This window comes from Maylandia zebra, linkage group LG10 (assembly GCF_041146795.1).
Source record: "Maylandia zebra isolate NMK-2024a linkage group LG10, Mzebra_GT3a, whole genome shotgun sequence".
Taxonomy (NCBI): domain Eukaryota; kingdom Metazoa; phylum Chordata; class Actinopteri; order Cichliformes; family Cichlidae; genus Maylandia; species Maylandia zebra.
Window position 1 is genome coordinate 2,588,157 of NC_135176.1, and position 13,544 is coordinate 2,601,700.

At 43.4% G+C, this 13,544-nt stretch overlaps 1 protein-coding gene across 1 annotated transcript; it reads right to left on the reverse strand.

Annotated features, from left to right (window-relative positions):
* Positions 1-404: 404 nt before the first annotated feature.
* wnt11 (wingless-type MMTV integration site family, member 11) lies at positions 405-12,250 on the reverse strand. The gene is made up of 6 exons (XM_004561623.2): positions 11,905-12,250; positions 10,137-10,332; positions 7,721-7,965; positions 4,132-4,409; positions 3,746-4,038; positions 405-1,423 (listed from the first exon to the last, which is right to left on the reverse strand). The coding sequence occupies exons 2-6, from the start codon at positions 10,217-10,219 to the stop codon at positions 1,249-1,251; spliced, it is 1,074 nt and encodes a 357-aa protein (XP_004561680.1). The 5' UTR covers positions 10,220-10,332; positions 11,905-12,250; the 3' UTR covers positions 405-1,248.
* Positions 12,251-13,544: the final 1,294 nt, after the last annotated feature.

The window sequence follows — 13,544 nt, forward strand, 5'->3', positions numbered from 1 at the left end:
TGCCTATATGTTCAAACTGAATTAGATTAGTCTTTTTTTAAAGACGCCATGTTTGCGCGTTGGAGGTCTGGGCCTCAGACAGATGAGTGTTTGACTGCTGAAGCTGTGGTAGGAGTGACAAAAATCCTTTTGCAATGGCCTTTGTGAGGAGGTGGAATGTCCAAACAAACAGTTTCCCAGGGTTTGGGTAATTCAGAGAGGGATCCCAATAGGCTGTTGAACTCTGCAACTCATTACTGACTGAGCTGAGCTGATTTACAATCACTGCACAATATGATTTGTGGTTAACTGGCATTTTATGACCTTTTGGAGTTGAAGTGAGCTACACCTAAATTTGCTCAGCGTAAAACTAATTACTCTATCTAATGAGTCTTGAAAAAACAAATACAGTATCCAAGTAAAGATGATAGTGAAGATCATTTAATTATTTTATAAATACTTCTTTCTTTATTTCAGTATACAAAATAACAGTATGTACATCCACACAAAAGTGGTTTACAAAAATCCATGAGTTCAGCTCATATGCTCTGAAAAATAGAATATATTTGGAATTGCCTGCATGTCAGACAAAAATGAGATAATGCACCATTTCAGAAAGTCCTCTCAATCCACAGGGATGCATCCATGTCACGATCCACACGGGATACATGCCGTGAGTCCAAACCATCAACTGCAGATATGTTCCGTGAATGAAAAATGCTCAAGTTCCCTTTATGTTGCTTTTCTTCCTCTATAGTCCATTGCTGAAGAGGAAAAAAGTTGGAAAAGTACCTAAAAAAAGGATGGATCCACGGGAACCCTTCGATTTCTGTGGATTAAAGCCAAACGTAAGCCTTTGTCTAGTCGGGAGAGAAGGCGACGTTCTCTCCTCCAGCATCGAATCCAATATTGTTTCTTTTTATTAGAGATAGAATGAAATAGACTTGGACCCAGTAGCCCTGTTTGGGGGATTTATAATCATTAATAAGAGAAAGAAATTACCCAGGAGGACGGCGCTCTTCGCATGAACTGACTGGCACTGTCTCCACACTCCAGGTTTGTGAAGCGCAAAAGCTCAGAAGCCCAGTTGGTAGTTCGGGGATTTTGGTGGGAAACAAAAATGACACTGACACAAGAAGGGACCGCTTCTCACTGAGAGACGCGTGCTAAAGCTTAAGACAGAAGTAAGCCTTCTCTGTATTTTTAGTGCTTTGGTTAATCGGAAGCCTCGGCCGGCTGGCTGCTGGTCGGGCCGGCAGGTTGGTGGACTCATTTGCAGACGTATCTCTCCACGTTGCGCTCGCACATCTTGCAGGTTACGTAGCAGCACCAGTGATACTTGCAGTGGCAACGCTCCACCAGCTTCTCTGTGTACGCGTTGTAGCCACGGCCGCAGCACATCAGGTCACAGCTGTCACTGCCTGACGAGGTTTTGTTGCACTGCCTGACAGACATGAAAAACATGCAGTTAGACTGTGACTTTAATTTTCCGTTGCAATAGCTGATTTCTGTAGCCGAGGCGAGGACAAAGGAGGCGCATTTTGGAGCGAGCAATCAGCCGTGAAAGCTAAAATATTTCCAGTTCCTGCCCGAGACAATTAAGCTAACAGCTCCATTCTAAAACGTTTTGCACAATCTCGCAGCCTGTCGAGAGTCAACAATAGTCCTTTAAAATGGTTTGACCGAACTCTGCGCTTTAACCTTTGCGCTCTCCTTCTCCCAAACATTTTTTTCTTTTTGTTTCCTTGTCTTTGGCCGGTGGATGCTCTGGAGCCTCTCGTTTAGAAGCCCGGGGCATCTTTTAGAATGAGCAGAGAATAGCCCCGCCATAAATCACACCGAGTACACAGGCCTGCCCTCCCTCTCTTTATCTGGCCCTCTTCACATTATTGCTTTGTTTTATGATGGCAAAGTGTTAATGACCAGCAGGGTGAGAGAGCTACCGAGCTAATGGCTGCTGCGCTGCGAGTGAAAGAAGGGGAGGAAGAGGGACAAGAGTCATTGAGAATGCAAGACAGGTTTATGACATCGGTGGGAGCTGCCACCCCGGACAGTTATGTTTTGTCAGAAGTATCTTCTGTGGTTTCACATCTGCTGGTTTAAAGTCATTTGAGACAAAAGCCCAGCCTCTTTCTGGGGACGTGACTCTTTTGCACCGGTGATCACGCTTTATCCATTATTTTACAGAGTGCGGCTCACATTAACTTTGCCTGTCCCAGATTGTCTCAGAGAAAAACTGGCAAACCGTTGCTGCTGCTTTAGTCCAAAGACATGCATGTCAGGTGACTCGAAATTGGCCCTAGATGTAAGTAAAGTCTATAAAATAAAGAATGCAAGTAAATGTGGCTTGTAGTGCAAATCATGTTGAGGGTCACAAAGACTAGAAAAGTGCCTTTAAATGCTCTTTCATTATATATACCTGACCACAGAGCAGCCATGAGGACTCAAGCACAAAAACGCTTAAAGTCAAGCAGCTAAAACGATAAAGAACAAAACAGCTCCTCGACTATGAAGCCGGGAAGAAGGAAAAATCTGCCTACATACTAACAGAAATGATTAATAGGCACACAGGAACGCTTAACAGTTAGCATCAGATCAACACTTAAATTAATAACAACAGCAAAACAGCTGTCTGGTGACTTTGCAGGAGCGCTAATGCTGCAGACTGTGAGGCTGCTGCAGTTATCAGCCTGCCAAAAGGATGCAGCAAGCACAGTGAGTGTCCTTGACATGAAGCATGTCCATGTTTATCTGTACAGTGACATCAGGCTGAAGGACGCATGATTTGCTAGTCACATGCTATATGTGCACACATGTCTGGTGGTCTTATTTATATATTTATATCCTCCATAGCTCATACAGCCAGGATTGTATTCTGGTATAATGGAAGTATTCCAGTCCACAAAACTACATGTGTTCCTGTAAACCAGTGCGCATCTCGTCTCACATACCATAAAAGAGAGGCATGGCACTCCTGAAACCCTGAAATCTGCTGGGGAATTGTGCAACAACAAACATTTTAAAACCTTAAAACAAAAAAAGTCTTTTTGAGAGGTTTTTATAAGCATTCAATGGTCATTGTTCTTTTATCAGTTTAGCTTAAACGACACTTCTGAAAGGACTTGAAGTGAATCTGTGTAAGATCAGGTCTTTACAGCAGGAACTTTATCCTCCTGTACTGTAATTCACAAAGAAATAATGGACCTGAACGGTCTCCAGCAACATACACTAGAGAAATTAAATAAACTTATGTGTGTCTTATTATTCTGGCATCTCTTAGCCCAACCTCTCCCTTTAACTTCTAACAAAGGAGCACCCTCCCTGTCAAATACTGAAGGTGAGCAGTCAAAGTAAATCTTTATCTGTGTGGCGCAATGAAAGATTTCCCTGTTTGTGTGGCCCTCTCAAATCAATATCAGCTATAGTGCCCTCGGCCCTAAGAATAACCACATTCGTATTCATTTCAGATAGCGGGACAAGGACTCCAGTCACAGTGGGCCTTTCAGTGGCACATGCTCAGACACACCACAGACGAGGCTCTCTCAGGGGCAGGCACTTGTTATCAGCCAGCCTGTAAATCAAACACTGCCACCAAGCAGGACAGCACTTGAGTCAACATCCTGGATGAGCGGACATTCAGAGCTGATCATTTCCTCTTTGTCAGCTACATAGCTGTGGTGTTCATTTGACTCATGCTCAGAGAGCTATAATAACCCCCCCCCACACACACACATACGCACAAACTGGTGCATCGTGGCTGTCTTACCTGCCCTGCGTTCCAACAGAGCCCTGTTTTTCATTCCTGGAGCAGAAGTCCGGAGAGCTCTGCAGGTAGACGAGCTCATTGTCCCTCACCGGCCTGATGTCAATGTCTTTGGGCACCAGCTGCTTACGTGTCCCCATGGGCCGGTGAACCACTTTGGTGGCAGACAGGTACTTGGTCTTAAGGTCCATGGCGATATCCCTAAGGTCTTGCAGTCCTTTCCAGCAGGTCCTTATAGAGCAGGATCCAGACACACCGTGGCACTTACACTTCATCACTACTGACTCTCTCAGTACCTAGACATGAAGATGGAGGGAGTTAAACCACGACATACGGGACAGGCAAATATGGAAACGAGTCTGCATTTTTTTCACTCTTCTACTCTGTACCTGTCTGCCAACTTCACTGTTGTGTAGGTGCATCAGTTTGTTGGCGTGAGAGCTTGAGCGCTTCATCTTCATGGGAGCATCAGAGAATTTGGAGCCCATAATCAAACCGTAGTGCAGGTTGTCACCACAGCCGCCCCAGCGATAGCCGGGCTCTGGAATCTCAGCCGGGACGGGACCACACGAGCAAAGCCGCAGATCTCCAGTGGTGCACGCCCGCGCTATGGTGTGGCTGATGGTAGCCGCAGACAGGGCGTAGACGAACGCAGCCTCCCTTGTTCCTGATGGAAACAGAAACAGCAAAGGTGAAAAGGCAAAATATGCCACGTAAAATAGCAGCGCTGACATTCAAAGCAGTTCAAAAGACAACTTTTGCTCTCAAATCAAGTGTTTGGAAATCAGTAACCCTTGTTAGTATGAAACCAGTGATTACACTCCCTATCATCGTCACCAGGCTAAAGACTAGTGCGATGTCATCGGACAGCTTCTTCTTCTCCAAGAGTTTACAAACAAGAAAAATGAAAGTAATAAAACTTAGCGATACTATAATCAAAGAAGTAACCACGAGGTTTTAGGCCTGTGCTTCAGGCTTTCCTTTTAGTAAAGCTAATAGGACATACTGGGTCAGGTGACCCTGACCCATTATTTTGTTATTCTGCTATAAAGCTCAGGCTGCTGGGGGGATTCCCACGAGTTTATAAGCCTTTACTGCTTGTTAACTTTTCTCTCTGTGTTTTGCCGTTTTCTTCTTGTCCTATTTTTGCCATCTCTTGTAAATAACTCCGAGATAGCTGCTCCTTCCTCACCATATCCCAACAAACTAAATGTGGAGCGCAGAGTATACTTATTTAGAGCAATGTATCACCAAATCTAAGGGTGAGTCTGAAATTTCGATATATCTTCGTGATAATGTGAGCTTCACATGTACTGTGTCGTGCTATCCTCCTGTGAAATTCAAAATAACTGAAAAAAGTAATAAATAAAACCAGAGAATCGCCTTCCACCCACTTCCCCTCATCTCAGTAGTTTTTGTTGTAGCTGGATTTAATTTTCTCTGTGGTAGTGGCCATGGCATTTATGCAGAAATCTGCATACATTCTGACTTTGTGGTGACTTGTGATTTTCTTTTGCACATAGCCAATGAAAATGTGGAGTCTTCTCTCATTATGTGGGACCTCACAAGGAAAAGTACCTTAAAGTCTATTTACACAGACATATAACGCTCAAATTTTCCGTATAATCGTTGCAAGATTATATATGTAAAATGATTCTTTTAAACAAGACAAAAGAAAAAGACTCATCAGGTTTCTTCTGCATGGCCACCTTCTCTACAGTCTGTGTTCAAGCTCTCTATCTCTCTCTGTCTCAAACATCGGTGGTCATGCTCTAACACAGAGTGAGCGCTGATGTAATTGGTGGTGATGTGCGCACATGGGAAGCACACATGCTATAGGATGTGGGGCAATTGCAAATAAGGGGAAGAAATCACGTATGAGCGTGGGCTGTTAGATCAAAGACAGAGATGAGCCATTTCCTGTTCATTTGGCAAATGGCAGCCATGGCTACCCCTCTCGCCTAGGGCTGAACGATATATCGCATTTGCGATAATATCGCGACATGATCAAGTGCAATTTTCTAACGCAAAGGCTGCGATTATACTCTGGACATGTCCAAATTCATGGGCTGCATCCTCCTGAGGCCGCATTTGTAGACCGATTACGTCACAGCGACGCGCCGAAGGCTGTCCAAATTACTACCATATCCCAGAATTCATAGCGCGGCCCAGCCAAACTCCAATTTCCAGCAATGGCGGCCGCTACTAAGTTTTAAAATTACTCATACTAATCTTTCTGGGTCACAAAATAAACTTTTAACATATTTTCAGGCGAGAAAGTAGTTGTGTAAACATCAAATATCTGCTCGGTTTATCAAGATATCCCATATTTGCAAAAGTGCTTCGACGTTTTCAGAGGTGTCTGCTACCCACCAGCTCGACAGCTAGCCGGGAGCTCGAGGGTTACTGATGCAGCCGAGAACGGCACAACTCCCGGCACATCATTTTCAGATCACCGCGGAGTTTCGCTGCTCGGGTTAAACGTGATATATAAGTCACTTAGACAACCTAAAAATGTTATTGTTGGGCTTTTTTCAGTGTTTTGTTTGTTCGTGAGTAAATCGGTTTGGCTGAGATTAAAGTTATTAGATTAGATAAAATAAAACTTTATTAATCCCCCGGGTGGGTTCCTCCTTGGTTTTCACACAGCTGACTAAACGTCAAACAGAAAACTTATTAAACAGAAGTATGAGACAGTCGAGAATTTACACCAGTGTCTGGTTATATTTTAGATAGCAAGAAGCAGACGGCCGAGTTTATTAAACTCCACCGAGACAGCGGTGACGCTAATCAGAACTAGACCGTCCAATTTCACGCCTTTAAACTTTAAAGGCGTGTTTGTGTGTGTGTTTATACAATTGCTATTATGTTTGCACTTTATGTGTAATGTTACTGACTGCAGAGATCAGTAAGATGTGTGTATTTTTTATTTATTAGTTTTATTTATTTAATATTATTTTTTAATTGAATGACTGTCTAGTAGTTCACAGATGTCGAAAAACTGAGTGTGGTAAAGCCACTGATTTTTTTTATGTATATTTCTGCAATCTGCACATTGTACTGACTTTCATTTTAATGTTTACACCAGGGTTCCTTGTCAGCACTTTATGCTCAGATGTTTGTAAGCTAAAAATAAACTATTGTGTATGTTCAAATATACTGTTGTGATTGAAGAAGTTAAATAAAAATGTCAGTCATCAATTCATGCATCACCTCATGTCATCATAACAGAGGTCTGTCTTCCAGGAAAGAACAGTTTAAAATTAATGTAATATAGTATTGGCCATACTATATGATGTATTGCTTGTCTTTGTTTAATAATACAGAAGACAAAGACCTTAAAAAATAATCGCATATCGCATCGCAATATTGGGGCAAAAAATCGCAATTAGATTATTTTCCATAATCGTTCAGCCCTACTCTCGCCCCATCCAATCCCATCCACACCTGTTGCTGGTTCAAAAATACTTTTAGCAAAATAAAACTGTCACACTGTAAGCAATAGTGCAGCATGAATTTCTTTTTAGGAGATTTCATAAATAGCGACATAATTTATATATTGCTGAACGTACAGCTCTGCAGGAACACATGCTGGCAGGAAAAGAAAGTCTTTAAACTAAAAATTGTTTACAAAAGGCCAAAATCTGTGTCAGGGGTTATTTTTAGACAGGAACCACATATGCAGCAGACATGTGTATACCTCCCCCGAGCCCGGACGCTTCCTCCTGTTAAAAAGGGAGTTTTTCCTTCCCACTGTCGCCAAGTGCTTGCTCATACGGCACGGCCTGATTGTTGGGGTTTCTCTGTATTATCGTGGGGTCTTTACCTTATAACATAGAGCAGCTTGAGGCAACTGTTGTTGTGATTTGGCTCTCTGTATCAAACTATATAGAATCGTGGGCATAAAACACGAGGAGCATGTTTTTAAAGGCAACAGCCCCTTCTGCCCCGTTCTTCTGTTCGGTTTATAAAGCGTACCTCGGTCGAGGTCTGGTCGGTACTTCGGGGCATCGATGGGTATGTCAATGGAGGAGCAGTTCCAGCGCATGTCGGCGAAAGTCTTCTGACACGTCTTCTTGACTTCTCGAGCAGCTTGGATGATGGTCTGCATGAGTTCCAGGTTGCTGCGACACAGCTGAGCTTGGGAGGACACCATGCCGGGCAGTTGCTTACAGTGCTGGGTCTGGTTGATGTGTAATGATGCGGGAGTATGAGACAGCGCTCTGCGTGGAGTGGAAAGAAGCAGAAACAAAAGCTTTTGTGTCAGCATACATTATTTAGTACTTATTCTTTTCATTGCCATGGTGACGGCAACAAAGACTTGTTTTATGACTTGTTAAATTATCGCGTTTGTGGAAATGCAGGCACGCCGTGAGTTTTATTTGGAATGGTGTGTAAGCAATTTGAATTCCATGCGCAGGCACAATTCAAGCCCACAGTGAGACACGTTGGCTGTTAACAAACAATTGGAAAACTGCAGCAGATAACGCTCCGGGCAGGGAAACGTTTTTGGCATGCGTTGCAGCAGAAAACCATCTTATCACGGTGAGAATTCCAGAGGAAAGTCAGCTGCAGATTCATAAAATACACGTGACACGTTCTTGGTCTTTGGTTAAAGTGCACGAGAGGCCTCGAGGATATGCCAAAAAATCTAGAAGCCAGATAGAAAATTGTAGATCCCCTTATCGTCTGAGTGTTTCTGCAGGAAGCATTGCCCTCTGTGGCCTCGGTTTGACATAAATCACTATCAAAGGGAGCACATATTTGATTTGAACAATTTACTGGGAATGAATGTGACAGAGGAAGCACAGGTGGAGCAGGTTAGATCTGTGGGATCTGTCCCTTTGCACACTGCTGATTGGTTTGTGAGAACCGAGCAGGGCAGCCTGCACCATGGCCTGTTTTGCATTAGGAGGCCGAGGAGCCGCCGCTCTGTGCCCCATGAAAAGCTGTGACTCCACTGGGCTCGCAGTAACCTGGTGTTGTGCCGGTGTTGTGCCAAAAAGTGATCGTCTGCCAAAAACTGATTTCCGGTATTTGCCAAAAACTGATTGCTCGTATTTAAACTGCTATAAGTAACTTGTTGGACTATAATATGTGAAACATATGTCAAATGCATCCCTCATGGATGATATAAAGTTATCTTGAGCCACAAACAACATTCGTGTAACAAGGTAGAAGCTGCTATCAGTTTTTGGCAGTGACTTTTATATAACCTTTATTTATGCAGTTAAAAAAATCTCATTAACATTAAAAATGTCTTTTGTAAGAGTAAGTTGGCCAAGAGGAAATATTACAATAGTTCAGTAAAAATATTTTAAGTGGGGATAAAGGGCCGGATTGGTTATAATGTAAGTACAATAACACAGAGTTATAAAGATACTTGAAACACAGATAATGTTTTAATTCTATATATAAGCCCCCTTTGTAAACCCTGTTCACCAAGTCTATTTACCAACATAAAGATATTACACAGAAAAAAATGACACAGAAACATTGGAAATCAGTTTTTGGCACCCACAGGTGTTTACAGCCGCATCCGTTTGGCATTGCACCTCCGTCCTTATGAAGACTGTAAGACTTCTCACTGGGACTTGGTGCGTGCCATCCCACCGCTCGTTGGCACATCTGCTCAAGCGCTCCCACTATGAGCATTGCAACTTTTCATTCTGATAGGAAGTCACAGATATTTTTGCTACAGCTAAATGCAGACTTTTCCCAGAAGGTCAGAGAAACAAGACAAACACCAAAAAAAGACGGAAAATGTTAACACACAAAGCGACATGAAAACGGTGAAGAAAACCTTCCAGGGTTCGTAAGATTGACGAACATAAATAAAACCTGGATGTCTGTGGACTTGTTCGTTGGGAAGTTATTGTTTGCATGTACCAGAAAGTAGTTGCAATGGTCCTTTCTTTCAGCTTGCACTGCGTCTTTCTGCAGCGAGCTGTTTTTTATGATTTGAGGAAAAAACTGGACAACACGCAGAAAGCAGTGACATCACTGTCTGCGCCACCATGAGGCCTCGCCAGCCCGATTTTATTTCCTGCTCTCTGCCTTTGAATACTGTGGATGGTAAATTAAAACTGAAATATTCATGCAGTCTTTTCTTCTTTTTTCTTACTTAGGCCACATTACAATCAATAACACAAAATAGTTGCTGGCATGGTTTCATACGCTGGAGCACTCATCACCACACATGGACAGAGCTCCCCACCACCACCAGCAGAAACAGTGCAGGAATGCTGGGGCCCATTTCAAAGCTGCCATGAGCCCTCCCCTCTATGAAACATGCAGCAAAGAGCAGTGTGGTGTATCTTCATGATGTCATCTGTTTTGACGCTCCTTGAAAGCAAAGCGTTGTGTAAAAATGGCAAAACGACAGAATACTTACAGCCATTTGATGCCAGAGCAGACCTGAGACAGCATCAGAGCCGCGATCACACCAAGAGGCAGGACATGAGAGCTGCCCCTCATGGTTGGACAGTAGCTCCGGCTTACGCAGGACACAAAACACAAAAGACTCGATGAACTTCTCGGCTCAGACTCAAAGGTCAGCGCTCACGGCACGATGCCCCTTCTTCTAAACCCTGTGATAAATCACAAAGAAAACATCAGTGACTTAGAGCTGCCGTGATGCGCCAAGCTGAAGCATTTCCAGACTTTTTGTGAAGAGGGAGATGAAAACACTGCGTGTTTGAGTTTTGAAGCAATGATCATAAAAAGGGATGAGATGAGTTTTCTGACAGCAGTCTCACACACGCACAATACCAAAGACAGACAAAATGGAAATGAGTAAGCCTGCGCTTCTTAAGAAAACAGTTTGGCATCAATGTAAGCACTCAAGGACAGGACAGAGAAAATCCATTCAGCTTAAATATGCAGATACACACACTAGAAACTAAAGAAGTCAAAATTATTTCTTGCCTACTTTTGGTTATTTTGGAAAAACCTGGAAAAGACAGTTAATCATTGATACTAACCACAAAGCGCAGGATCATTCCTGATGTGATGTTTAGGGAGATATTTTTTTTTGGTTCGAGGCAGAAGGAGAACCTTTAATTAAACGCTCTGGAGAAAGTAATATTTTTAATTTTTATATTTAAGATTTTTTAGTTTTTTTGCTCTCTTCGGCTGTAAAAATTGCGGAAAAATCTCAACAATTTAGACTGGCATTAGGAGAACACCAGCGAGGATCAAGGCAGAGATGGAGGGCCAGCGGACAGGGAGCGCGTCACAGGCGTTTATCTGCCCGCTGATTTGAAAGCTCTTTGAAGGCAGCTTAAAGTGAGCGCGTTATCGCTGCAGGTAATAAACGGCTGATAAACGGCGCTCTGTGAAGGCACAGTTCCGCTCCTCGCCGCTCACTGGCCCCTTCAAAATTACACATATTAATTAGCGGTGTGACTAATAACCTTTCAAACGCCTACTTTATGCTCTAAGATTTTTTTTTAAATCGAATAAAAAAAGTTTCCAGAACAGCGTCGGCCCTTGTTTGCAGTTTGGCGTCAAATGCGTAATTCCCTCTGTCCAGATTTACTTCTGCGGGCCCTGCTGGTTAAAGCGGTCTAAGGGGCAGCTCGTGTTTCTCTCTAAAAGATGACGGCTGATAACCTTTTTTTTTTAACTCTCTCTCTCTCTCTCTCTCTCTCTCTCTCACACACACACACACACACACACACACACACACACACACACACACACACACACACACACACACACACACATCAGACGTGAGCCCCTCATCACGCCGAGATAGGCTAAGCGAGCCAGGGCGCATCGTGGATTATTTAGTCCTTCTTTTCCCCCTCGAACGACTGTGGCCTCTGAAGCTTGGCTACTAACACTCAATGCAAAACAATCATATTTTAATGTAATTAAATCTAATGTCATCTTATCATCAGTCTGTAACGCTGTTAGTCAAATCTCACGACGCACGCTGATGTCGACGTTTTTATATTTTAAACACCAAATTTAAATTTTAATCTGTGCCAGCAAACCAAAGTAACAGGGTTCAATAGTCTTCATATATTTTTAGTAAAAATTCCTCCTGCCGTTTTTTCCCAGCAAAAACTCCCTTCCTCTATTTCTATCCTAAACTTTTACGCACTGATTTCTCAGACAGCCCGTGGGGCTTTTTCTGCAGCCAAACTGGGGCTCACCTTTGCCGTCGATCTCGGCTTTCCCGTTCAATAAATCAACAGAAGCGGAGAAAAGTCCAGTCCCAGTCTCAGTATCCTTTCAACAGAGCTGTCCGTGGCGCAGTCAGCCAGACGCTTTAGTAAAATCCAGCACGGGGTGGCAGAATAGCTCCGGGCAGGTACGCATGGTGTGTACCACAGCCGTGTCGGTCAGTGAGTGCGAGCGGGACAGAGCAAGGTTGGGCTAGAGGAGAATGAGTGAGTGAGCCTGAATGAGGGCAGACTCAGCTCTAAAGTACCCCTGCCCCACTTTGATCTCACTGCTGATGTCAGACCTGCATTAGCATAAGAAAGCAGTCCAGAGCCGAGCATGCAGGGCTACTGGGAAATGTTGCTGGACTGAAAGTGCTCCGGAACAGGGAGCTGGACTGACTTACAGCGTGTCACTGATGATGAATGGTCCACGCGCTGATCTTATTTTAAAAGCATTTACAGTGTCTCAGGCTTGTCATGCTCCCGCGACATCCCGGTATTCCTGAAGCTTTTTAAACACAGCCTGTGGCTGCTCATCAAGACCCGCGGAAATATTCTCACCTCAAATATTAGACTTCATATGAACAGATTGTTTGTGGATTCTTATTCTCATGCCACAATCCTGCTCTGTTCTCATGTTTTAAAGTAATAACGTATTTTATTATGACTTATTTATTATATTAAATGTGGTTAAAAATAGAAAGAAATTCAAAAACTGTGTCAAACTGGTGTGTGGACACTTTTATTTTCTATACTTGTCTCATGCTTTGCATCAAAGTCAAGTCACCAACTATACAACAGGGGCATGGCAGGAGAATATCTCTGTTTGGTCCTTCTCTCTTTTTTGTGTTTGTAGTAAATCTTGGAAATAATGGAATAAAGGAAATGTCCTAGCGGTGGACACGCCCTGACGTGAAATATAAATCTTCACTAAAACTTTTAAATTGGAACCAGAGCGAAAGGTAAACGATGCTCTGAATTCACAGTGACAGCTTTTATTTATTAAGAGTGGATCCCATAAAAATGTTACAATATATATACTATAATACAGTGTGACATGATATTGTGGTACTCACACACACACACACACAGAAATGCGCTCCAGCTTATATTATTTGAGAAAAAAAAAATCAAATAAAAGCCTCCTAAAGTTACAGCAAGCTTTCCCTCACTGGCTGATTTCCTTAAATCTTAACCACACTGAAAGTGATACGTCGCCGAGCCAGCTGTGGGAAAGTAATGTATAGTTTCCCTGAGACTCTCCTGCACCTCCAACGCCCAGACAAGAAGCCAGTACTGAGCTGTTGTCCAGACCTTGACCTTGCAACTGGTGCAGCTAAGCACGGCTGGCCTGGTGCACTGCAGGGAGCAGCAGGCCAGGTGCTGTCATGCTGTCCTCTGGAGCATTTACAGACCACAACGAGCCCTCTGCCTCTGCTCTCTGTAAAAAATTGTTTGCCAAACAGATCAAGGCATACGATAGCGTTGCATGTATGTATCTTTTTCACGGGACAAAGGTATGCGATCCTCGGTTCCAAGAGAGATTCGATGTGTTTTACATGGCAGTCAACTGTGAATGGGCACGGCGTCGGGGTGTGTGTGGGAGTCGTGGAGCTTCCAGCAGGACC